This window comes from Sinocyclocheilus rhinocerous, unplaced genomic scaffold (genome assembly GCF_001515625.1).
Source record: "Sinocyclocheilus rhinocerous isolate Xijiao unplaced genomic scaffold, SAMN03320098_v1.1 scaffold714, whole genome shotgun sequence".
Lineage (NCBI taxonomy): Eukaryota > Metazoa > Chordata > Actinopteri > Cypriniformes > Cyprinidae > Sinocyclocheilus > Sinocyclocheilus rhinocerous.
The window spans coordinates 1,824,940-1,852,062 of NW_015646165.1; the positions used below are offsets into that span (position 1 = coordinate 1,824,940).

General features: G+C 36.5%; 1 protein-coding gene across 1 annotated transcript in view; it reads right to left on the minus strand.

The window, feature by feature from the left end:
• The window catches only part of LOC107707034 (MICOS complex subunit mic25a), a 72,989-nt gene that overhangs the window by 13,813 nt on the left and 32,053 nt on the right, over positions 1–27,123 (minus strand). Inside the window, exons 7-8 of the mRNA XM_016510909.1 lie at positions 26,776–26,846; positions 15,508–15,643 (exon numbers count right to left, since the gene is read on the minus strand). Of these exons, the coding sequence (XP_016366395.1) occupies positions 15,508–15,643; positions 26,776–26,846 (207 nt within the window). The remainder of the gene's footprint in view (positions 1–15,507; positions 15,644–26,775; positions 26,847–27,123) is intronic.

The following is a 27,123-nucleotide window of genomic DNA, read 5'->3' on the forward strand; positions in this document are numbered from 1 at the left end:
ACACATTTCATTACACCAAATACACAAAATAATGTTCTTTTTTAGCAACGTCCCCTTGACCCCTTTAATAATACTATAACTACTAAATTATAGAGACAGACAGACAGACACATTTCATTACACCAAATACACAAAATAATGTTCTTTTTTAGCAACGTCCCCTTGACCCCTTTAATAATACTATAACTACTAAATTATAGAGACAAACAGACAGATAGACAGATAGATAGATAGATAGATAAAGAATATAAATAACATTTAAATTAAAAGCATAATAAAAAATTTTATATAACTCATTTGGTTTCAGTATGAATGTAGTTTCAGGGTTAACAAACTGAGCCAACAAAACCCAAAAATGTAAGTGTTTGTTGGGCCGTTGTGTACCTTTATATACCTAAATAGCAAATTGGATGTCCACCAAAGAAAGTGATGTAACCTACAGAAACAGTCAGGCTGATGTGAGCTGCTGCTAGTGTCTCATTCTCCTCTCTGAGGTGTAGACTAAACTTCCCTTTCCATTAAGGGCAGGGAGAGACAGCTGCTGATGCTATGACGGCAAACAAGAGAGAAGCAGACGAAGAAGAACGATCAAACAAGACAAACAAACAAGGCCAAGAGGGAGTTCGACTCTGAACTCTACAATGAGCAGAGCACATGAGGGGAAGAAAGGGAAAGAAATCGCCAGCAGCGACAGTGAGTTCAATCTAGGAGCAAGTTCTGCTGATTTTAACTTCACCATCTTCGGATGTGCTGCTCTCTGATCTGTCTGCTCCTTTCATTTCAGCGTCAGATAAATCACACAGACACAGGCAATCAAATATGCGTGAGGAAATACTCCACGACTCTGGCGTAAAGCATGTCCTGAATAAGACATTTAATGAGCCTGATAAGAGCTGATCTACCTCTGTTTCACTTCACCTTTCATTAGGCAGGAAGTTTCATGGAGGTTTGTCAATTTCTTTCTCAAAAAAGAGCTAACCTGGACAAAATACTTTAAAGGCCTATTCAAACCGAATGCAAAATTAAAATGCAAAACGAATCGCCAACAAAAGGTCTATTCACACCAAGAGTGAAACAAATATTCATCAGGCTACATTAAAACTAAATTAATTTTTGTACAAATAGGTGATCAACAAAGGAATGTATCACAGTTTCCACAAAAATATTAAGCAGCACAACTCTCAACATTGATAATAATAAGAAATGTTTCTTGAACAGCAAATCAGTATATTAGAATGATTTCTGAAGAATACTGTGACACTGAAGAGTGAAGATGTGTAGTGATGCAGAAAATTATGCTTTGCATCACAGGAATAAATTACATTTTAAATCAAAATAATAAACAGTTATTTTAAATTGTAATAATGTTTCACAATATTACTGTTTCTACTGTATTTTTGAGCAAATAAATGCAGGCTTGGATAGCACATGAGACTTCTTTCCAAAAAAAAAAAATTACAAAAATCTTACTGACCCAAACCTTTAAACCCCAGTACAGAAGATATTTATCAATGCTTTGGTTTATGTCCAGGGTTTCTGTTCAAAATCTTTGTTCATACTTGGTGTGAATAGGCCATAACAGTTGTTCATACAACTGAAGCTGACGCTGAAGCAGATTGCACTCTTCAGAGCATCAGAACATGTGGAAGCCGGAAACACAGACTCACACTTTATCTTTCAAACACAAGCACAATGTCAGTTACTTTCTTTCTCAAAGGTCAGGAGGGTTTCATGACCCCAAGCTCCCTGACCACTGCATCATGTCTGGTGTGACAGGACATTGTGAGGAAGAACGAATATATGCATGACCTCTGCCCTTTTCATCTCTGGACATAAAGCTAGAAATGCCCTTTGCTCTATTGACATCATCATCATCATCCAAACAAAAGCCCCATCTAAACAGAACAAAACACACTTCCAAAATCTCCAAAAAATACACTGAGTTAATACACAACTATGACGTGCAAGAGGAAACTCAATATTAAATTTTCAGCCTGCAGCACTTATCCAATAGCAATTCATTCAATAAAAAAGATGTATGGCACAAGGGCTATATGGGTTTATATAAAATGAATAATTTTTATATAAGTCAAATTCTTCTTCTTTATTGAATAACAAAGATCCGTATTTGGGTGTTTCTTGAACTATGATCACACATGGACCTGTGAACTTTTAGAAAGTAAACTCTCTTAAAATAAACTTTTTACACATTTGCTTTCATTACCAAGAATTTCACAGTGGACATATATGAATCAAAGGAGAATTCTGCCATTTTGTTATTTTTTCATGACCATTTTTATCACACACATTCTGACACATTTGAAAATAAGCAAAAATAAATTATGAAGGCATGTTAAAAAAAAGTTTTAATTTGACCTTCATGTAACAAAAAAGATGAAATACGTTAGATTAGAAAAACAAAACTATGACATAAAAGAGCCCATAAATGAAGAAACACCTCTTTATGGTTTATGCACAGGTTGTAAAAAATAAACTAACATAATAAAATAAAATAAAAGTTTAGTTTATATGTGCTATTATAATTACAAATAAATTAAAATAAATATGAAAATAAGTAAGTAAACAAATTTTTAAAAAATTATTATGGGAACACAACAGTTAAAAGTTTTAGCTCCCCCATCTGCATTTGGTCTGGTCTGGATCGGAGATCCATCACAACAGTCACTTGACAGGCAATCTGGTACTCAAAGAACAAACTTCTTACTGCCAGTTGTAGAAAGGAGGGGTGAAACAAGTAAGAACAGCAAAAACAATATATCCCTGTACTAGATGGCTGATGGGAGCGTTCACTTTTCACAAAATGCTTTTTCAAACGAGAAGCCATTTCTTCCGTACGAATAGTCTGGAACACAATAAGCTTATTCTGAAAACAAAAAGGCAAACAAACTCCTATTTGTTGTAGGTAAAGGAACCCACAATTTGGTTGCTCTCCATATGATGTCTGATGGCAACTGTGAAAAAATAGATGTCTTTGAAGCCAGTCCGCGGAGGTACTTCAAACCTGCCTTTGTGGATAGAGTGATGGCTGGTCCTAACAGTATCTTCCACTCCTCCTAACAGCTTCAATAGAATAAAACAGAGGAAAGAGCTTCTGGAGACCAGACAGACAAAGTGAACCGCCTTGTTCCGCTGCCAAATGGGAAACAGCACACGGATGCTTTTGGGGTAACAAAGCAAGAAAGCCATTCCTAATGCACTTTTATCACACCTGGAGAGTGTTGAAAAAAAAGAGAGTCGACTGCAGTGCTACTCATTGAATTCCACACAAAAAAAATGTGGAGATTCTATAGTTCAAGTCTTGAAGCTGCTTTTAGGCATAACAATGTCTGTCTGGTCGGTTGACTCAGGGTTATCAGAAGGAAGGCACAGTGGTGCAACTGCGGCTCTGCTATGGAAAGATCACATTGGCCATTGTGTTTCAGGCTTTTGGCCTCGGGTTCCCCACTGACTGCGGCTTCTGGGCTTTGTGAGGATGTTCATAGGCCATGTGGCACGCCTGAGCCAAAATGAAGCCTTCAGAATAGGTTTGATATGCCGTTTGATAGTGCAAAGTGCAGACAATAGCAATAGAATGATTGGAGGGGGAAGCACAGAAACAAGACACGAGAAGAAGTACAGATTGAAAGATGAATGGAGAATTACGGCTACAAAGAGAGGTGAGCCAAGCATGTAGTCAGCCTTTTTTGATTTGATCTTTTTGTATTTGGTACCAATATCCTGCTACTGCAAAAGGAGCTACTGTAGGCACAAATTGAATCTATTTTCGCAACAAAGGCCTAACAATACACAAACTGCTGTAAAGATTTAACACTAAGATAAAACCTTATCAAAGATTTTGATTTATGCAATTACACGGAATGGGGTCTGAAGCTTTCAAACCTGAAAAAAGACACATAAGTACCAGAAAACTATCATAAAAGTGGTCCATACAACTCGCAAGCTACATTCCAAAGTCTTCTGAAGTCATACAATAGCTTTTTGTGAGGAACACACTAAAATTTAGGTTACCCACTGAAAATCTTCCATCAACCCTCTCAACACGTTCATCAGATTTGTAAGAATCATTCCGAGTTAGATTTTTTCAATGAATCATTTGATCCAGTTCACAAAAGTCATCTAAATGATTCATTCATGAATCACGCTGAATCAGTTCTTAAACAACTCAATCATCTGGTCACAGTGGTTAATGGCTCACAGGATGGTAAGGTTAATCAGTAAAAACTAAAATTTTTGTAAAAAATAAAAATAAAAATTCCATTTCAGCTTGCTTCTCACCCAAATCTATCATAAGACTACAGAAGACTTTGAAAATAGTGATAAATGTTTGTGTCCATTTTTAAAGTTAAATGGATAGTTCAGACAAAAGTGAAAATTCTGTCATGAATTACTCCACTTGATTGACAAAAATAATTCACACAGGTTTGGAATAACATGACCGTGCATTGATAATTTGTCATTTTTGAAGGAGTGTTCTTGATGACGCCAGGCTGAAAGAAAAGAGTTTAAGAAGCTATCACATTATTGGTCAATAATAACCAAGGCAAACTCTTTTTTCTGAGGAAACATGCACGATAAGTCCAAGAATACCCAAAAATGAAAATGATGTTATTATTTATTCACCCTCATGTCATTCCAAACCTATGACTTTCTTTGAACCCCACTGACTTTCATTTGTGTTAAATGATAGAAGTCGTCACACATTTAAAATGACATGAGAGCGAGTAAATGATGACAGAATTTTCATTTTTTTAAGGTGAACTATGCCTTTATAAAAGTGAACAAGGTCAATTTTGACGTCATGTTGACATTTACCCTCTGTAAACACAAAGAACACAAACACCTCGCGTTCTATGAGAGAAAGAAATGGTAAAACAGACCTAAAAATAAACCTTTCTGCTTTTGTGTATCCTTGATCATCAAAGGTAAGAAGCAGGAATGTAGTCGTAATCCCTTTAGCCAACAGACAGCAGCCAGTAAAGCACAGCAGCTTCTAAAACCCATTTGAGTGTTTCTTCATCCTAGATCCACATGTTCATTTAATCAACAACACATCTACTTATCTTAGTTAGTTTCCCTACAAGATGAAACATTTCAATTAATTTTAATGTACTTCTTTCTACAGCTTTGATAAAGGCAGAATGCCTTAAATGAACATGAGCCATAACTCCACGTATATATGTTGCGTCTCCAGGGCCGAATACATTAACACGTGTAATTGGGTCCCCACAGCAGTGCACCTTTTTAATGTAAAGGCTTTCAGAAATGGCAAGGCAATGGTCTCTGTCGTATAATTCAATACAGCGCAAATCACAGTTTTCTAGTTCACCAACCCACCCCACACGTTTCAACAGATGTGCAATAAAATTTAAATAAAGAAAAAGCCCCTCCATCCATTTCCCTCAAGGTCTTTCTCAGTGTGGCCACGTGAAGCTTTTCGAGCCATTACCGCAAACAAGATAATCCTCGCCATCTATTATATTGTGTAAATGTGCTGCTGGAACAATAAGTTCGTTCTGAACTCAAACCACTTTAGCGTGGCACTTTCGGAAAACTTTTCAAATCTGTGCCGCCAACAAACTCGCCATTATACTTGATGCTGTTTGCCAATGCGAGCTCTATTATTTCAGGACACAAAAGGAGGAGAGAAAGGGAAGCGGCTGCAAAAAAGAAAGATAATGGTGTTCGCTTTGATTGGTTCCTTCTAACACAGGCGGATCGAGGATCAATTCACTTTTTGAAAAGAGAGGAAGGTTGTTTACAACGAAGGACCTACAGCAATATGAAAATGAAATCAATAATCCCACTGTGAAGAATGGATGGATGGAGGCTCGAGGCGTCTGGTCTTACATGAGAAAGCGGCAAAAAAAAAAAAAAAAATGAAAGGCAGAGATTGGAAATGATAAGCCTTGTGCCTGCCGTTGAGCACTGAGGCATGTATTTTTAGCAGGACTGTAGAAGTTAAAGCATGCGATTAGTTAAACAGGTTTACCATCATTAATTATTCTACACTGTTATTTCATTTGACAACAACCATTTTATTCTGTGTGATATCTCTGAATAATAGGAGAAAATGTTTACACTAAAGTTATTCTCAATCAAATCTCAAAAGGATTAATAATTTATTTTTTTCGCTTTTAATACAATACAGATTGTGTCAAAGCAGCTTTACAGTGTCAAACAGGAAAATAGTTTGTCAATGCAAGAGGACAATAACAAACAGTCGATTTTCAGTTAAGGTTTCACTTTTAACAAATGTGAACTCATTTGCATTATTGAATGATGGAATTTAATAAATAAACAAATAAAAAAGGAACTTGTAACTACGGAAAAATTTATTAAATCGCAATTCGATTAAGCTACTAATTTATTAACTTCAACTGGTTTATTACTAATACTTTATTATTATTTTTATTTAATATTTATTATTAAATAAACATGTCATATTGATTAGCCTATTAAATGCATACATACTAAGGTAATTTTTCCCCCAAAAATTTTAAGTTCTGTACAAATGCACTAAAAAGAGGAACAAATTCAGTGCACAAACAGTTATATTTTTTCTGCAGTTGTTGTGTAACATGCACAAAAGGAGAAAGTCCCAGTCAAAGCTTTAGACGGTCACATCTGAGCTACCTGCCTTTAGCTTGAGAGATTTGAATTAGGCTACGAGGAGCTCTTCACGCCATCGGATGTGCTTCAATAAGCCATTGTGACGGGTGATTAAAAGGTTGCTGTGCACGGATTCTCACATTCTGTAACAAGGGCTTTGGAGAAAGAGACAGTCCATAGGGACACCGCTTCACTGTGGACCTTGCAACTGTAACAGTAATCAGACTTCATCAAACAACAAAAAAATTCATGCTATTTGCTTTCTTAATGTTCATTGTCTTATTGTGCAAGATCCATCAGCGCAAGTAATCCCAAAAAATTCTTTACTAAAACTCATAATTTACTCACCCTCATGTCATTCAAAATAGGTGAGTTTCCTACTTCATTTGGATTATTTCTACGGTACTTTTAGGAACTTTTTGGAGGTCTCTGTATGGAAGAGTCCATTACTTTGTTAATTACTGCTCCACCAATGAAAATAGTTCCAAACAAAGTCAAAGCAGAATCAACCATCGCACATTTCCAAACACAGTGGTGGTTCATTACTGAATGAATTGGTGTTTTTGAATGAATCTGTTTTTGAGTAAATGACTCAATGATACACCACTCATGTACAGACAGACACGCAAACAAGCAAAGTCATGAAAACAGTACAAAGTTCCTGGAGTGTATAGGAGCACTCTTGAAATGCTGCTCGGTCAATCAAATTCAAGTACTGAAACTAGATCTGTTGTATAATTAAAATTTTGATCAGTCACAACTTTCAGAATATGTTAATTGTTTTCAGTTTTAGATTGACTCAGTGAAGTTTTAGTTATTGTAAAGGTATATTGTAGTTATGAATAGGACAAAACTTCTGTATCTGGGGTGTTTTTCAGGGTCAGTGACATTGGACAGTTCAATGATTCAGGACAGATAATGAACAACTTCACTGTCCTAACCAAACACTAATTCTCATCTAAGCTGAAAAATGTCCAGAGCGGCTGCCCTCCTACCTTGTCCCAGTCTGTCTCTACTTTAGTTCTCAGCTTTCCATTTATCTAATTTTACTTTCAGGTTTGTTTCATTGAAAGAGCTAAGCAGACAATGTATCGTTCTGCACAGATCACACACAATAGAAAGATCTAATTTCATTTGAAATGTTTGCTGCAAACTAATTTAATGCAGTATTTATTTGAATGCCCTCTTAGGTGATGCTCATATTGATGATTTGTTTGTGGACCCTGGAGTCAACGCCAGTCGCTGCATTTGTGTCTTGCTCTACATCCAAATAAATAACAAGCTGTCATGCAATATTCCAGCAGCACTTGATCTGAGAACTCGCGTTAACACACAGCTCTGAGTTGGCACAGCGGGGGTCATGGAAAGGCCTCGGAGCACCTGGCAGCCAACTCCTTTCAGTCAATCGAATGAAAAGAGGTTCCATCTCTGGGCATCATCTGGAGAAATACAGCAATACACTCTGTGATCTGACTCAAGTGTGTGGTGATGGACGGTAGAGACAGAATGAAGCACGGATTGGTTAGGGGCTGAAAAGTGTGTTAGTAACCTTTGGGGAAAAATCTGCTTAAAAATGCTCCCTGAAGTTAGCCGAAGTCTGCTTTCGAGAAAAAAAAACAAATCAAAAATAAAGCAAGAAGCTACAAGACTATGCATTTCATTGATTTTACCACAATTAAGGTGTGCAGTTAGGCACAACACAAAGCAGCCTTGAGCAGATTATTATTTTAATATGATCAAGGAATATGATCAAACAAAATGTTCAAATAATGCAATGTATTATTATTATTATTATTATCATCATCATTATTATTAATAATAATAATAATAACAATTCAACATTAAATTTACAATTAATTGTCATCTAAACATTTTTGCACTTTATTAATGTATTATAATATTTATTATTAGTATTAAATATAACAATTTATATGGTAATAATAATATTAGTAATACATTTAATTATTTAAACACTAGTGGTTTTATTTTACTTATGATTGCTATTAAACAATTTATATAATAATTATATTATATAAGTATTATTATAAATTAGATGCATTGATTAAACTTTTTTCATATTTTATTTATTATTATTATTAAATATGATATATATTTAACAACAACAACATTTAATCCTTTTTTAAACATTGGTGCCTAAATATTTATTATAATATTTATTATGTAATCATTATATTAATATTTTATTTTTACTATTAATAATAATAATAAATTTAATAATTATTAATTTTAATTATTTCATTTCATTATTATTACATTTATTACTATTATTATATATTTTAACATTTATATTTTAGTAGTAGCAGTAGTAGTAGTAATTTAAAGTAGTTTATAAGTTAAAAGTTTATATTTTATTTATTATAATTATTATTAAATATAATGAGTTATATAATAATAATAACCAATCCTGATTAAGACATAATGTGTATGATGTGTATGAATCTCTTAACTTTCATATGAAAATAATTTAAATGACATTGCCGCAGCAAAGCAGCAACGATTATTGAGCAGAGCGCCCCGCAAACTCTTGCACTCCACTACATATATTCATATTATTTATAGTATTTTAGAGCTCATAAGAGTGCTGATGTATTTCTAAATGTAGACAGGCGCTCTGAAACATCTGTAACAAGAGCATGCACTGGCCTGAACTGTCATACACACTTCAACACACACACGGGGCACTAGCCCTTGAGTCTGCAGTGATGCTGATGGCAGAGCTGGGGCTTTGGGGGCAAATTTAGCGCTGGGAGAAACAGCATTAAAAGTTTTGGGCAGCCTCTCAAAAAGTTCAGCCTTGACACAACAGCCCCTGCCGCCCCACAGCATCAATCCAGCATCAGACACGCAGGGCTAACTAGCCTATTCCCTTCTCCCACTCTCTCTTTCTCTTCCCTTCCATCGTTGTATTTTTTTTCTATATCTATATCTCTTCCCCTCCATCTCTCCTTCAGCAGTCGCCCACGAGCCTCTCTCTTCTCTTCCTCTCAGTGTTAAACGCAAGGGAGCTCAAAACATCAATCACCATCAAAGTCGGTGCATCTGGCCCTGGCCGTAAATGAGCGGAAGATCCCGGTGCAGGGTGGAGCGTGCAGGATGGAGGAATAAGCCAATCTTGGAGTCATTATCCCAGACAATGCCTAGAGAAGCGTGGGTGCCCCCTCAGACGGAGAGCACGGGGTTCGCTCCCAGCACAAATGGATCGCCCGGCTTCCGCTCCTTCTCTCTGTCTCCCTTCATTCCAGAGCATGCAGCTTTCCCAAAGTGAAGTGTGCCAAGCGCAAGAGAGGGTTTCTCTAATAAGGGCTTCTATAGCTTCAAACTGCTGTCTGGGAGCTGCTATGATGAGAAGACCCGGCTTTGATCTGTTCTTAAAATCAAGAAGCGCAAATTTACATATTTACAAAATTGACTAGCTGGAGGGTTGCCTGGAAATCTAGTCGAATAATCAGTCTTCACGAAGCACTGGAAAATCAGGCTGGTTCATTATCACTAAATATAGGAAAAATATTATATTTAAATAAAATAATAATAAAACAAATCAGGCTGAATTTAAATAGACATTTAATAGCGGACTTTGCAGATGTACACTATTCGGGTTCATGTGCTACAGATGCTTGTTTACTTTAAACGTGTTTTATACACATATACATTTAAATTTAGCTATAACTTTTTTCTTGCCAATCAAGATTTAAAAAGTAGTTCTATGGCCATTTTTTCCCCAAGTCTTGATCAAAAATACAGTAAAACAGTAATAATTAATAATTAATATATTTTTATTTAAAATAACTATTTACTATTTTAATATACTTTAAAATATTATTTATTCATGTAACGGCAAAGCTGAATTTTCAACAGTCACATGATTCTTCAGAAATAATTCTAATAGTCTGATTTAATGCTCAAGAATTATTTCTTATTCATATCAAAATTATATTATTATATTATATTATTCTGATAAATATTTCATTTATTTGAAATAGAAATCTTTTGTAAAATTCTAAATGTCTTTACTGTCAATTTAATGCATCCATGATGAATAAAACTTCAACACACAAACACACACACACATGCAATAATCTCTACATCTGCAAATTCCTCAAACTCATTTAGCTTATATGCAAATATATGTTTCCTTGTATTAAAACCATATTTAGTTAAAATCATTGTCTTCAATGCCACAGCTTAGTGTGTTTAATTGCTGGAGTCTAATTAAATGCAGCCCGATTTTAACTGCGATTTTAAAACATTAGGTTGACTGCGCTATATTTCATCATATTCACTGTCATCACATACTCACCCTCATGTTATTATTAACCTTCGGTAATTATATGATACCGAAGCCTTGCAACACTTTCTGTGAGGAAAAGACAGAATTTAAGTCATTAAATCATTGTAAATCTTCTCCTCTGCTGTAGAACTGAACTCAAACGAAGAATGTTTTTTTTTTGTTTTTTTTGGTTTGTATGAAAAAAGATCAACAATAACATTGAGCTAAACTATATTTATGTTCAACAAAGAAAGAAAGTCATACAGGTTTGGAACATGAAAGGTGAGTAAATGAATTTCCAGTTTTGGTTGAACTATCCCGTTGGTCAACATGAAACACTGCTCACTTTTCTTCCATATCACATTTCACAGTTTTGTTTTCATGTTCACTTCACCCACTTTTTGTAAAAAGGAAAGCCACATTAAAAGCCAACCTCTCTTTCCAGCAGGTATAGACCTACTGTACAGCCTTGCCTCTGGTCCACAAAGTGAACAAAAATCCAGAGGCTTTGTGCGCATTGAGAACGACATTCGATTAGCCAAACGAATACCATTGATCTGGATTTTGTGTTTACCACCTCCTGCTTTTGTAGCAATAGCTATTCCCTGCTTATGTGAAAAATTGGACAAAGACGCAGCATGAAACTGCACACACACAAAATTGCTTGATCAAACTGCATTGAAAACCCTTTTATCAACATTCTCAATTCAGAAAGACTCAAGGCAAAGAAAAAAACTGGCCAAACAACAAGGACGTTTTCAAACTCATCCTGAGTACCTGTGCTGCTAATAGCAATTAAACAGAGTCGACACTTGCATTCAACAGTTACAATACAGCACAGATGAATGGAGGTGAGTGGAATATATATATATATATATATATATACAGTGGGTACGGAAAGTATTCAGACCCCCTTAAATTTTTCACTCTTTGTTATATTGTAGCCATTTGCTAAAATCATTTAAGTTAATTTTTTTTGGAGAAAGTTGTAGAAAGTCAACCATCACTGCAGCCCTCCACCAGTCGGGGCTTTATGGCAGAGTGGCCCGACGGAAGCCTCTCCTCATTGCAAGACACATGAAAGCCCGCATGGAGTTTGCTAAAAAACATCTGAAGGACTCCAAGATGGTGAGAAATAAGATTCTCTGGTCTGATGAGACCAAGATAGAACTTTTTGGCCTTAATTCTAAGCGGTATGTGTGGAGAAAACCAGGCACCTGTCCAATACAGTCCCAACAGTGAAGCATGGTGGTGGCAGCATCATGCTGTGGGGGTGTTTTTCAGCTGCAGGGACAGGACGACTGGTTGCAATCGAGGGAAAGATGAATGCGGCCAAGTACAGGGATATCCTGGACTAAAACCTTCTCCAGAGTGCTCAGGACCTCAGACTGGGCCGAAGGTTTACCTTTCAACAAGACAATGACCCTAAGCACACAGCTAAAATAACGAAGGAGTGGCTTCACAACAACTCTGTGACTGTTCTTGAATGGGCCAGCCAGAGCCCTGACTTAAACCCAATTGAGCATCTCTGGAGAGACCTAAAAATGGCTGTCCACCAACGTTTACCATCCAACCTGGCAGAACTGGAGAGGATCTGCAAGGAGGAATGGCAGAGGATCGCCAAATCCAGGTGTGAAAAACTTGTTGTATCTTTCCCAAAAAGACTCATGGCTGTATTAGATCAAAAGGGTGCTTCTACTAAGTACTGAGCAAAGGGTCTGAATACTTAGGACTATGTGATATTTCAGTTTTTCTTTTTTAATAAATCTGCAAAAATGTCAACAATTCTGTGTTTTTCTGTCAATATGGGGTGCTGTGTGTACATTAATGAGGAAAAAAATTAACTTAAATGATTTTAGCAAATGGCTGCAATATAACAAAGAGTGAAAAATTTAAGGGGGTCTGAATACTTTCCGTACCCACTGTATATAAATAAAATATACCACCGGCAGCAGCACACGGCAGGCCAGATCCACATCCTGGTACTGGGAGCCGTTGCCATAGCAGTGATTATCACACACTCCCTGAGTGCAGTGTGTACTAGTGAGCCAGCAACCCATCCACACACACACTCTCTTTCTCTCTCTCCTTGCGACTGGGGGTGCGATGGAGTGAATCCATTATTCTGCTGTTGCCTGGCTACAACTGAACATTAAAAGTAAAACTCCTGAAGAATTAGCACCTTGAAAAGGACACTTTTACCGACAGTGCTGCACCGAGGGCACCGCGGACCAACACGAAACACTTCAGCGATCGTAAAGTCTGAAAATACTGGAGCCCAGTATTTTATTTTGTCACCTTAAAGGGATAGTTCACCCATGACATCATTTACTCAGCCTGATGTCGTCATTACAAATCTGTATAGTTGTTTTCTTTTGTAGAACACAAATGAAGAATGTGAAAATTAAGATCTTTTCAAGAATATTCAGGTCCAAACAACATTGGATTCCACTGACTTTCCACTGATTTTTCAAAATATCTTCTTTTGTGTTCCACAGAAGAAAGCAAGCTGTTTTGTATCATGTGCCGTGCACGTTTGTGATGATGCAAGATGAACGCAAACGCACCAGGGTTTGAAAGAATCAAGTGAGTGTGAAACCAGACCAGCGCTGCGGGGGGCGCCTGGAACAATCACACTCAGACTCGGACCGCAGCAAATGTGCTTAGTGTGAAAGCCCCCTAAATGATTACAGAATTTTTTTTATTTTGTTGAACTGTACCTTTAAGTCTACAAATTATTTTAATCAAGGTTTCTTGCACCAGTAATAACTAAATTTTTCCACCTTCTCTTTCTGATCTTTAGGGGGCGTTCACACTGACAGCGATTCATAACAACAAAATAACTACAAAGTGACTCAACTTTCATAAGGTTTGAGGTGACGTGCTAAAGACCATTGGCAAGAGATCAACTCTATGCAAATGCGCTGCAATGTTATGCGGATGCCAATGGGCATTTACATTTTTATTTATGCATTTGGCAGACGCATTTATTCAAAGCAACTTACAGTGCATTCAAGGGATAAATTTAATCAGTTTTTGTGTCCCCAATGAATTAAATCCATGATGTTGATGTTTCTAGTGCCATGCTCTACCAGCTGGGCTTTAGGAACACCTACTAGCAATGGAAACGGAAGTGAAGTTCACATATTCCTCTTCTTGAAGTTGGATACTACTGTTAAGTAGGGCTGGGTATCGTTCAAAATGTTTCGATATCGATACCGATACCTTGACTTCGATACCGGTTCCTGAACGATACTTTTTTCGATACCAATTTTATGAAATCTATTTGAACAAGATTATATTATCTAAAAATAAAACTTTGGTTTTATTTTTCAGCTTGTTGATGTTTATACAGACTCAAAGCCACTGCACAAAGGAACAAAATGTAACAAACAAAAAATCAGTGCAAATAGTTTTAAAGCTCAAATAGTCTTCAGTTTACACATCTCGGTCGGTGCCTAAAAAGTATCGAACTCGATACCCAGCCCTACTGTTAAGTAGGAGTAGGCTGTTAGCAACAAATGGTACAGCAACTTGGCAACCTCAGTGTGAACGTCGCTTTACAATCAAACTAAACTAATATTCATTAAAGGGGTCATATGATGCGATTTAAATTTTTCCTTTCTCTTTGGAGTGTTACAAGCTCTTGGTGCATAAAGAAGATCTGTAAAGTTGCAAAGACTAAAGTCTCAAATCTAAAGAGATATTCTTTATAAAAGTTAAGAGTCAACCACGCCTGCCTAAAACGGCTCGTTCTAACACGCCCCCACATACCTACATCACGATCTGGGAAGATTTGCATAACACCGCCAATGTTCTTTTTAGCAGCATCATATGACCCCTTTAATAACATTCAAAGCCTTCACCTTCACACGACTTTAAATTACAGCACACAAACTCTCAGTAAGTGATATAAATATCTAATAAGATCAAATAGACATTTTGTTAACACTTCATCATAATTTTAATGAAATTAACAAAGCCAAAAATTATGATACTTAAAAAAATCATTAATTAAAAAGCATTCAAATAATTATTAATGTCATGAACATTCAAATTTCAAAATTGACGTTAAGCATTATATTTTTTTAACTAAACTTTATTATACAGTTTTTTTATATGCATCCTTAGACTTAGTTTTATTAGTACATTTACATAATTATTTTGTATATTTATGAATTTTAAGTTGAAAATTGACAAACGTTATAATACTTAGATCATTAGTTAAAATGGATTCAAATAATTATGAATATCATGAACTTTTTAATATGACTTATATATATATATATATATATTCTCATTTCAATAAACTATTGATCACATTTTTATATAACTAGATTACATTTTTTAATTAAAGTTATTATAAAGCATGTCAGTACTATATATTTCTTTTTATATTCGCTTATATTTTTATATTTGCTTAGTTTTTCAATGCCTGCTGGACAAGTATAAGCATGCTGAACTGACATTTTAACATTACAGTACATAAATTAACTTTGACTGTGCCCCTAAGAGTTCAACTGAGATCACAAATGCTTCTAAACAAAAATGTTACCATAGAGTCCAGCTAAATTTTTATGGTTTCTTACCTTCTTAGCTGCATTGATGCACTGCATGTACTCTTTGGCCAGGTCTGAGCACTGAAGCGTCTGCTCACGGTTCTCTCTATAGCAGTTCAGGATCTGAGCTTGCAGGTTCGAACACACCGGCTCCACATTACGTTGCCTGAAAAAGGTCAGAGGTCAGTGAGAGGGAGGTCATGAGTTCATAAGTGTTTTTATCTAACTGCAGAGGGTTATTGCTGCACACATCCTGGCAGGATCGTACATGCAGTGACAGTAAATATTTTATATGAAGCACAACCAAAAGACAGACTCAGCTGTAAAATACAGTCGCATGACTCACTCATTTCCTTTCCTTCCTCCTTCTCTCTCTCTCCCACCCCTCCCTCAATTCCGCTCTTCCTGTGGATGGTTTAGTAGAATGAATGAATACGGGGAGACAGGTTAAACTGAATTACCGGCAGAGTGGATATTCATTAATAACACCAGTGTCAAGAGTGGCAGTGACTAGAACAACTATGATAAATAACCCAGCGAGCGGGAAGGAGGTGGAGGGGGTGAACAGACCCAACAAACTCCTCAGTACATCTGTACAGTAGACCCTGAAGGCAAAAAAGAGCCGCAAATAACCTGTCATTCATCCTCACTTCAGACAAACACCTTCTCTCAAACTAATAATGCGGCCATTGTTGAAATGACAGTTATTGACTCAGATAATGTAATCTGTGCAAGAAATTTGTACTAAAAGACAAAAATGAGTGTTTATAAAGCAATCTACCCAATCATGCTAATCATCTTCAATGTCAGTTTAAAAGCTCAATTTTTTTTTATACAAGTATGGATTTGGATAATGTATGTGCCACTCAAAATGTATTTTAAACTACTAAAATAAAACAGCGACAACAAAAGGTTTAATAAAGAGATTTATCCATCTAGCTAATCAATCTGGTTGTCAAGTTAACAAAAGATCGACTAGCTAGTTCTCACATCAAACTAATAATGCACAACCAAACAGCTATTGTAGAATTAATTATTACAATTACTTAATCAGATAATGTATGTGGTGAAATAAAATAAAATAAAAATGTGTAAATAAATAAATAAAATAAAAATGTGTAAAAAAATAATAATAAAAGATCATTTGTAAAAATAAATAAATAAATAAATAAATAAATAATAATAATAATAATAAATAAAAATAATAATTTCTTAAAAAAGTAAAAATTTTACATTTATATAGTCAAACTAACAGCTAACTAACCAAATTTGCAATAGCTCTAATTACGTCACAACAAATTAATGGCATTCAATCAGCTGGTTTTTTTTGTTTTGTTTTTTTAGTAAACTATCTTTACTAAAAAAAAAAAAAAAGTCTAAAGCAATAAAATGAAAGCAAAATGGCAAAAAAGGCTTTCATTTTATTATTTACTATTTATTATAATTACCCAATCAAGCTACTCACACAAAAGGTCAGATAGCTCTAATAATGTATGGGGTATTCAATGCAAACATAATCTAAAGCAATACCATTAAATTTAAACTTAAAAAGAGTGAGCTACTTAGGCGTCACACCACAAAAATGTATTGACTATTGATGGCTTGACTGATAAAATGGATAATGTTTGTGGAAAAGTACTGTATCTTTTTTTAAAACATATCCTAAACCAACAAAACAGGGCTTAATAGTGTAATTTATCCAATCAAGCTAATTACTTTGGCCGTCAAGCTGACGAAAGCTTGTTAGGTGTCATGTCGAATATCACTGGACTGATTAAGCAAAGTGAATCCATGCATCCACCTCCAGCTTCGCCACAACTGCGGCTTTCAGACGATCGACTGACATCCTGCTTAATTGAAAGGTGATTTAAAGGCTCAATCCGGCTTAGGTTTCACTTGCAAGTTCAATTAAATCATCAATGATTGGCATCATTCTGACACAGGGTAGAGATACGTCAATCCGTTGATCCCTTTTCAAGCTGGGTTGTACGTCTTATCGTCATTCGGGGAAGCCAGACGTGGCCGAAAAGAGAAGGGCGAAGGAAAAAAAAACTTCCATCAATAGCACATCTGCACACGTTAGAGGGCCGCCACGTATCAGATCCCGTTTTTTTTTTTTTTATCAGCCGCCGAAACCGTTTTTAGTTTTAATTACCCTGCGAAAAGGAAGAACGACTACTGTAGTCACATTCTTTGCTCCGGCAGATTAGAAACTCTCCTTTAATTTAAAATAAACTGCCTTCATCAGGAACGGCAAAGGCTTCTGATAGAGCAGACGGTTTATTAAAGCAGTCTGAAGCAGAAAATTGGCTTGCTCAAACCCGGGCTGAACTGAATTGAACCAAATTGAAGGTGAGGTCTTTAATAAAAATATTAGCTGAGCTGCTTACGAACTGCTCTGCTTTGAAGAGCACAAGCCGTGCCTGTTTAAGGGATGCTCATTTCCTCATTTCACATCTGTAAATAAATAACACAGCGCTTAAAGATTAAATGTTAATTACCAGAATTTCGTCTATTATTTGTAATCTCCTTAACGGAGCAGAGTGCTACTTCAGAAACCTTTGCGAGGCGGAAACGCACAAAGCACAACTAAAAAATATGGAAATGAAATGCAAAGAAAAAGCAACTACAAAAGATTAAATTAGCTTAAAACACATTCTGTGTGTAGGAGCATGTGCTCGTAAACTTAAAGAGACAAGCTCATTATACTGAAGCTAAGGAGCCACGCTAGCTGAAAATTGGTAGATACCAAAGACCGCGCAGAGGTTTAGCTTCCGCACGCTCATTAATTATTTCCAATCAGCTCTTGTTGATAAGAGAAAACAAGACTTTGGAATTACTGCACTACGGAAATCTCTGCAAACCGCGACTCCAACTTGGATTACCGTCTGAATGCTTGAGAAAGCGAGATAAACAAATAATAGCTAGATGAGAACACAAAACACAAAATCAAACTTGATATAACACATAGGTCACAAGGCTTTATCAGCTCAGAGTTCAGCTCGACATGTTTTCCCGAATCGAGGGTTTAAAATTAACTAGATTAGAGCGCTGGTGCCTTGGCCTCGCTTGAGCTCAGCTGGCAGATGAGAACCTCGTCTTATCTCGTCGACTCTCCTTCCAGGGGCTCGCTCGCACTCTGACAGCTTTTCAATTGACTGAGCCTCCTCGACCGCATCCCTCCACCCTCCCGTCCAATCTCACCTGTAGGGGCCGGTGGTTTTTCGCAGCGATGGGCCCCACTTAAACTTGACAGGGCGAGAGGAGGATGGGAGGAAGAAAGAGATAAAAAGAGAGAGAGAAAAGAGAAGAGAGGCACTAGGAGGGATCTGACAAAGCTGATAATTACTCCCGTAGCCAGAGTCCACGTTTGCTAGACCGGCGGGCCACAGTTCTGCACCTCTCTCTGGGGTAACGGCCTCTGAAGTGCTGAGGTGTCACTTTTCTTGCCTCTAGTCAATCAGCGCGTGGAGCTCAACAGTCACATGTGCTTCCGTAACCTTCGGCCGGCCGCGTGGAGACAGGTGGAGAGAGGAGATGTTACTTTGGTTTGACAAGGTGAGGAGTTTGTTGGGTGCAGGAATGGTTTGACTTGTCCGCAAGGCAGGAGGTCACAAAGCAACGGTGCAGAACTCTCTTAAACATCACACATTTGCAGTTTAATCCAACTTTCGGAACAACTGGAATTCTCCACTTATGCTCATGTGTGTGTGTGTGTGTGTGTGTGTGTGTGTGTGCGTGTGTGTGTGTGTGTGTGTGTGCTTGAAGGACTGTCAAACGATGGCCACGGTTTACTTGAATTCATTGCAGGACATGCAAATCAAGTAATCTTTCTAATTACATTTATCAATATTTAGTAATAAAAGCTTCAAAAGGATGATTTTTCAGATGAAAAGTAATAATTAATATATAATAATAAAAAAATTGATGATAATATAAACTATCCGTTTTTGATGCAGACTATTAATATTGCATAATATTAATAAAGAGTAAAAAGTATTAAGAATGGCAATGTTAATTGACTCTAATATAATATTATTTTATAATATGTGAACCTGGACCACAAAACCAGTCTTAAGTCACTTGGGAATATTTTTAGCAATAGCCAAAAAAACATTGTATGGGTCAAAATTATCGATTTTTCTTTTATGCCAAAAATCATTAGGGTAGGTCCAGGGTCACATATATGCATGGCTAGAAACAAGTGAAAAATAAGGAAAAGTAAATAAATAAAAAATTACCACAAATAATAATAAAAAAAAAAGGGTTTTACATTTTTAAAAAGATTTTTAAAGTTTATGTTGGTATCTTAATATTAATGTTAATATAAGTCTTACAAAATTACTGGGTTAAATTGACAGCCACCATATATCATGGTGGTTTAATTTATACTTATTTAAATTGTGGAAAAACGTAGTAAAGTATTTTTTTTTTAATACAGCAATGAATTACTTTATTTCTGTAATGAGAATCTAATGAGAATCAGCACTGAGAATAATGGGAACTAAAAACAAGTCTACAGTAAAATGACTGTATGGCAATAAGAATTTTAATACATGGTCACAAAGCAGCAATTTTCTCTATGTACATTCTTTCACATGTGTTCTTTCCTGGGATGGAACATTTCAGTTAAAGCCCAGATCTTACTAGGCCACATCACCCGCAATTACAGAAGAAAAAGATAAGATAAGATTCTAAAATCCCAATGCAAATCTCTTAAAGCAAAGCAACTGCAAAAAGTACATAATTTACCCATGATGACAATGACTCATCATGGTCAGATAAAGTTTTTCATTCATCTGAATACACGAAGCAAGGAGAGCATTGTGAGAAGAGAATGCCACAAGATAATTATCATCAAAATTCAAACCAGAAACCTCTGGCATGTGTGAAAAAAATATTTCTTGTGTGAAAACAAAACTGCTGGTTTTTACTTTTATTTGGGTTGCACAAGACTTATGAACATACTGTACTGTGTAAAAGCAAGACTCATGACCCACAGTCTAGTCGTCCCACCATTCCACCAACCCTTCAGCCAACAGCTCCTCTAATGAGGGCCTTTCCTCCGAGAGACCGCAAACAACATCCATCGCAAAAGAAAAAAAAATAACAACAAATGCCTGACTAAGGCTATATAATTGGCTGCCATAGAGCAGGAAAGTTTACTGGGAAGGGAGACAATCATGATGCTGGCCAGAAGAATTTCTTATTGTTCTTTTTCTTTTCTTCATTCTCTTAAAGAGATAGTTCACCCAAAAATATAAACTGTCACTATTTACTCACCCTCATGTTGTTCCAAAACTGTATGTTATTTTTTCTGTGGAACACAAAATTAAACGGAGGAATTCCAAGGACAGCTCTTACAGTTCATAGTGACTGTATCAGGTTATCTATTTTATCTCATATATTAAATGAGATTTAAAACAAAGCCACCGCATGATTAGCTGTTACATTTCTATGAGCCACATGCAACAGAAGCATTCATGAATGTTTAGTGAGTGATCAGCAGCAATACTCAGGCTGTGTTAAATGATGCTCAGTTAAAACTAGAGGGCCCAAAGTGTGCCAAGAAAAAATCCCCCATACCATTACACCACCACCAGCAACCTGAACCATTGATACAAGGTAGGATCCATGCATTCATGTTTACGCCAAATGTGGTCTTCTGTAGCCCATCTGCTTCAAGGTTTGACGTGTTGGTTATCCACTGATGCTCTTCTGCATAACTCCGTTGTAACAAGTTACTGTTGCCTTTCTATCAGCTCGAACCAGTCGGGCCATTCTTCTCTGAGCTCTGTCATCAATAAGACATTTTCGCCCACTGAACTGCCACTCACTAGATATTTTCCTTTTTCTGACGATTCTCTGAGAACCCTAAAGGTGGTTGTGCGTTAAAATCCCAGTAGATCAGCAGTATCTGAAATTGTTAGACCAGCCTGTCTGGAACCAACCATCATGGCACGTTCAAAGTCACTCAAATTAACTTTTTTCACCATCCTGATGCTCAGTTTGAACTTTAGCAGATTGTCTTGACCATGTTGCTTGAGTTGCTGCTATGTGATTGGCTGATTAGATATTTTCATCAAAACAGGTGTTCCTCATAAAGTGGCCGGTGAGTGTGTGTGTATATATATATATATTAGGGATGCATAATATTGGATTTTGCCGATATCCGATATGCCGATATTTTTTAACTTATTTGGGCTGATACCGATACCGATATATTTCCTTTTGTTTGGAAACAACACCAAGTCTCTCCTGTGCAGAAATTATAAGCAAATCATTTTTCATTTTGGTTAGTTTTTAACAAAAACTTATTTGTTAGAATTAAATAAACAATAATGAAGATTTTTTGACAGTACATTGAAGCTTTGAAAATAACTATAAATAAACTATATTCAATCACTGCATTTTTAACATTTGTTGATGGTCTAAAGCAAAAGAGTTGTAAAAATTCTGAAAATTGACGTGATCTAATCACTAGCACACACCCTGAGCACATGTGAGTTAACGTATTCCTCTTATCGGCAAGACATATCGGCATAATTTTTCATATCGGGCCAATGCCGATATTTACATTTAAAGCCATTATCGGCCGATTCCGATATCAGTCCGATAATATTGTGCATCCCTAATATATAGATATATAGATATATATATAGATATATAGCTATAGATGTAGATATAGATACACACATACATACATATGGTAACACTTTAGTTTAGGTACCAGTTCTCACTACTAATTAGTTAACATGCATATTACTAGCATATTGGCTGTTTATTAGTACTTATAAAGCACGTATTCTACATGCCCATATTCTACATTTCATATAATATAATATTTTTCTCTTGATTTGGGTGTTTAATTTGACCCGGCCATTTCTTTGTGGGATTCATTCGCATAGAATAGCCAACAACAGCATTAGCAAACATCTTGTAGTGCACCCAATTCACCCCTCCTCATCTGCACTGCCTAGTCTATATTCCTGACTGACAGGTCCAGCTGAGTTCCTTAACAGCCCTGTAGGTTCGGTAGTTCGTCTTGGCTTGATCGCAGTTCCTCAGCAGGCGTTTTCAATTTGAATTATCAGATCCAGCGCACTCCTCGTTTGGGAATGGGGCAGGATGGCCGCAAAGCCATGGCTGTTTCACAGCTCCGAGTGTCGGAGAGGCGAACGACAAAAAGATCCTGAACCGCCCGAGGCTCGTGAAGCGGGTGGGGATTAAACAGCGGCCTTGTCATGCAGGAGTCGGGGGTCTGAAGGCTGCAATACCCTCAGGGATTAAAACCAGGATTAAAACATCAGCTCCACGCAGGTAGAAAAGCAAAAATGCTTGCTAAAGCTCCCCGAAATATTACTGCCAACAAGTGGATTGAGTGAACAGAACTGTACATAAGATCTAGGAAAGAAGGGATTAGCAATTTCTAATCTTTAAAATTTTAACTAAACCGGAAAGCAAAATTGATCCAATGTTTCTTTTTTTAAACTCTTTTTGTGTACAATTTATCAGTGCATGTTATTTCAACTGATTGATTGATTGATTGATTGATTGATTATAATTTAGCGCCATGCCAGCTATCACGGCTATATTCATGGCGAGAACCAAGTGAAAAATAGAAAAAGTAATAAGTAATAAATAAAGCAATAAATAAGTAATACGTAATAAATTAATTAACTAGACAACACAAAAAACGTATAAAATGTTCTAAAAGTTTGTCTTTAATAAAAAAAATTTAAAAGCTTGTCTGACTGAAAATCTTTTCATAAAAATCAACTGAAAAGTAAAGAGAAGTTCAAGACATTACAATCCATCAAAATATGCTTTAGAGATAATTAACTTTGGCATAAGAGGCATAAAGGAAGATCTTCACCCATTAACAAAAACTTGTGGGTGAGTCTGGAGTGGCCTATTCGACAGCGGGTGTAGATCATTTAGTTCCAGCGATTTTCAAAATGGACCAAACATTTTCCACTAAACACAGGATTTATTTGATTTGGTACTTTAAAAAAAAAATTGGACTTTAGAATCATTCATCAAAAAATCTGCAACAACTTTCCCATTGAACTTCAAGTCTCCTTAAAGGGGTCATATGATGCGATTTCAAGTTTTCCTTTCTCTTTGGAGTGTTACAAGCTGATTGTGCATAGATAAGATCCCTTAAGTTGCAAAGACTAAAGTCTCAAAACCAAAGAGTTATGCTTTATCAAAGTTAAGACTCTGCCACGCCCCCCTAAAACGGCTCATTCTAACACGCCCCCACATATCTACCCCACTATGTGGAAATATTTGCATAATCCCGCAAAATGTGCACGCAAAGAAAGAAGGCATGGTGTCAGTAACCGCAGTTAGTGTTGAAGCAGCCATGTCAGGGAGACGCTGTGTGTTTCAGTGCGAAAGCAAAAGCACTTTATTTGGATCACTTACAACAGAACAGCAATGCATTTTATGGACGACCGTTTCGTGAACCTAGGAGAGGAGGTAATTCTGACTTTGCTATGACAAGGACCTACAATAATGTACAGAATTTGAAAAATAATGTGTTTTTTGAACATTAAAGCATGTCAACATATTCTGTTACACCAAATACACAAAATAATGATCTTTAAAAAAGCATCATATGACCCCTTTAAGTGTCAACCTTTCAATCCCAGCCATCTGGCTCTATTCTGTCATGAAACGCCCACTTTTCCTCGTTTCACTCAAACCCCCCCCCATCTCATTACAAAAGTAAAAAGGGCTGTGAACACCATTTCACATCGACTTTAAAGAGTCTGCTTTCAGTCTGGTTTCTGCTTTCAGCTCGGCTGTTTTAGTAAAAGAATAAGGTCATACACTAGCAACAAAGACACACAAAAACTGAAGTCGTCATGTACAGATGTTCTTCTGTGCTCTGATTGGCAGATGAGACGTCCCCAGGGGGAAGCTCATTACCCAGGTGCCAACATCGTTTGTATAACCTCAAAGCACTCGCCTCTTTGCCATCATTGCACCTACGACTGGCATTCACAGACAGCTGGTACAAAACCTGTGAGACTCAAGAAGACAGAAGAGGAAACAAACTAACACAAACACTTACACACGTAAATCACGCACACTCGATCTGACAATCTGAGCTCGAAGCTCACACACTGGGACGGCCTTGTGAGATTATAGTTTCAAATCCCTCTTTAAATCTAGCACAAAGCATGCTGGGAGAGAATTAGTCACAAGCCATCTGCAGGTTTAATGATCAAAAGTGTTATTTTTGTATTGTCAAACAGAAAAGTATTTTTAAGAGTCATCTGGTGAATTCAGGATTGTAATGTTTTGAATGATTGCCCTCCTTTCTAAAAAATTAGCTAGCGCACAGGTGAACCCAGAGTGCTTTGTTCTGTGGGGGGTTTGGATGAACAGCCAGACTTAACAGAAGGGTTCCAAAAGAAAAATGGCTTTCAAAAATATCAATAGAGCAAATTATTTTTATGTACAAGCCATTCAAAATAGACCAACGACTCACTCTGGAGTTGATCAAAAATAGTATATATATATATATGAAGAGTTCATTTGCAAAAACCGATAACCGATATTTTTTTCAGAAATCACGTTTTTTTTATTGCGCATTCCAAGTAATATCAATCAAACTGCAGTTGGGTTGTTTTGATTAAGTAATAATAACTTAAACAAATACAGGTAATTTACTAAATTAAAGCTAATTGAAAGTATGTTTTATTAGTGAGTACCTCACCTTCAGCATTATAATTATTTCACCCATGCCGGACAGAGACGGTGCTGCTGCATGTCGTGCCAAACCTCTCACGGCAGGCGCATCATCAGCTTGAGATCGGTTTTTTGAGATCACCCTTTTTAGAGACTGCCGATCAATCATACCAAAGCGATTATCGGCCGATAGTGATCGGTAGCCGATCAATCGGAGCACCCCTATCAGAAATAATTCTAATATGCTAATTTTCTTATTATTATCAATACTGAAAACAGTTGTGCTGCTCAATATTTTTAAGGAAAATTTAATGTTTTTTCTCAGGATTCTTTGATGAATAGAAAGTTCAAAAGAACATTACTTATTTGAAATCAAATAAAATTGGACACATAAAAATGTGTTAACATTGTAGAACTCTTCACTGTTGTTAATGATCAATTTAATGCATCCTTGCTAAATACCAGTATTAATTTCTTTTTTAAAAATCTTACCAACTCCAAACTGTTGAACTGTAGTTTATATTTAAAATGTGTATAAATATTGGAAACAAATCTGTTTAAAATGTTCAGTTTTCAAACCAGTGCATTCAATATTTGCATTTTGGTGCATCACTACGTGATATTGAATAATTCAATGAATGTACTAAAATGCCTAAGGAAAAAATTATTGAGAAAAATACATCCGGAAACCAGACAGCTGAAATGTGAACAGGCACTTTTGAGCTACAGATAGAAAGAGTGGCCAGAAAGAGGTAGAGACAGAGTACTGTGGTGGAGACGGAAAGAAAGGGGGAAGGAGAGAGAAGCGATTTAAAAATTGTGAAAGATCCTCAGCCTCAGTGAATGGCGAGCAGCTCTTGGGGGGGCGGTGGTGGGGTCGTGGCGAGCTACAAACAATCTGCATTAATTACAGCAGCTGGAGATTCATTCGAACCCCGAGAGAACAAAATGCCTGTGTCTCCAGCATAGGAGAAAAGAAACTGGCTTTAATGGATCTCAAATACAATTCAACCTCACCAGTTTTACGCCCAGCTTCAGAGAAGGGATAGAAATGACCTATCTCCATAGAAACCAAGACATCTTCATTTGAAAGCAACGGAGCAAGGCTACAACGGTACCGTGCTTTTGACCCTATCATCAATTATAGACTATTTCATGGAGTAAACTATAAGACCGCAGAAAGGCTTACCTTGCTCCCAACATCATCATTAATTTAATGAAACATCTTCAAGGCACTAAAAAAAATCTCATCTCTATTCAAGAAAGTCAAGGTTATTATGAGGCTGTGATCAACCGGAACAAAATAACCACTTTTATTTTCAGCCGTGTTTGTTTAATAACTGTTTGCATCAACTTTTTGGAACTTGGAACCTGAAACTCAGTTCACTTTTTACTAAAGAAGTCTCTTTCAGGTCTTCAAATATTAATAATTTTCTAGCTAATCATTTAAAAAAAAAAAAAAACACTTGCAAGAAACTTTTGCCTGTACTTCTTCAATGCTAAATCCTGCCTGAACACAAGTAGATGTTGCTAGCACTCATTTTAATCTTAAAAATATTTGTATTATAATTACGTCACAATTTTTTAATCTCTTACTTTATATTGGCTTCGCTCCTGGTTGCAGCGGTGTGGAACTGTTCAGCAGACGTCTTAAAGCGTTCCTCATTCTGAAACACAAACAATAAAAATACTGATTATGAAATGAACTTTCACCTGAATATCTCAATAAACAGACTGCTAGAATGCAAGTAGAGGATTATACAATGACCATAGAGATTAGGGATGCACCGATACCGATACTGGTATCGGTATCGGGCCCGATACTGGTCTCCTGTACTCGTACTCGTTAAAATGCCCCGATACCAAACGCCGATACCACACAGCATGTGATAAGCGCCATATTCAAACAAAGAAACACCAACAACAGAACAACAGACAGCAGAA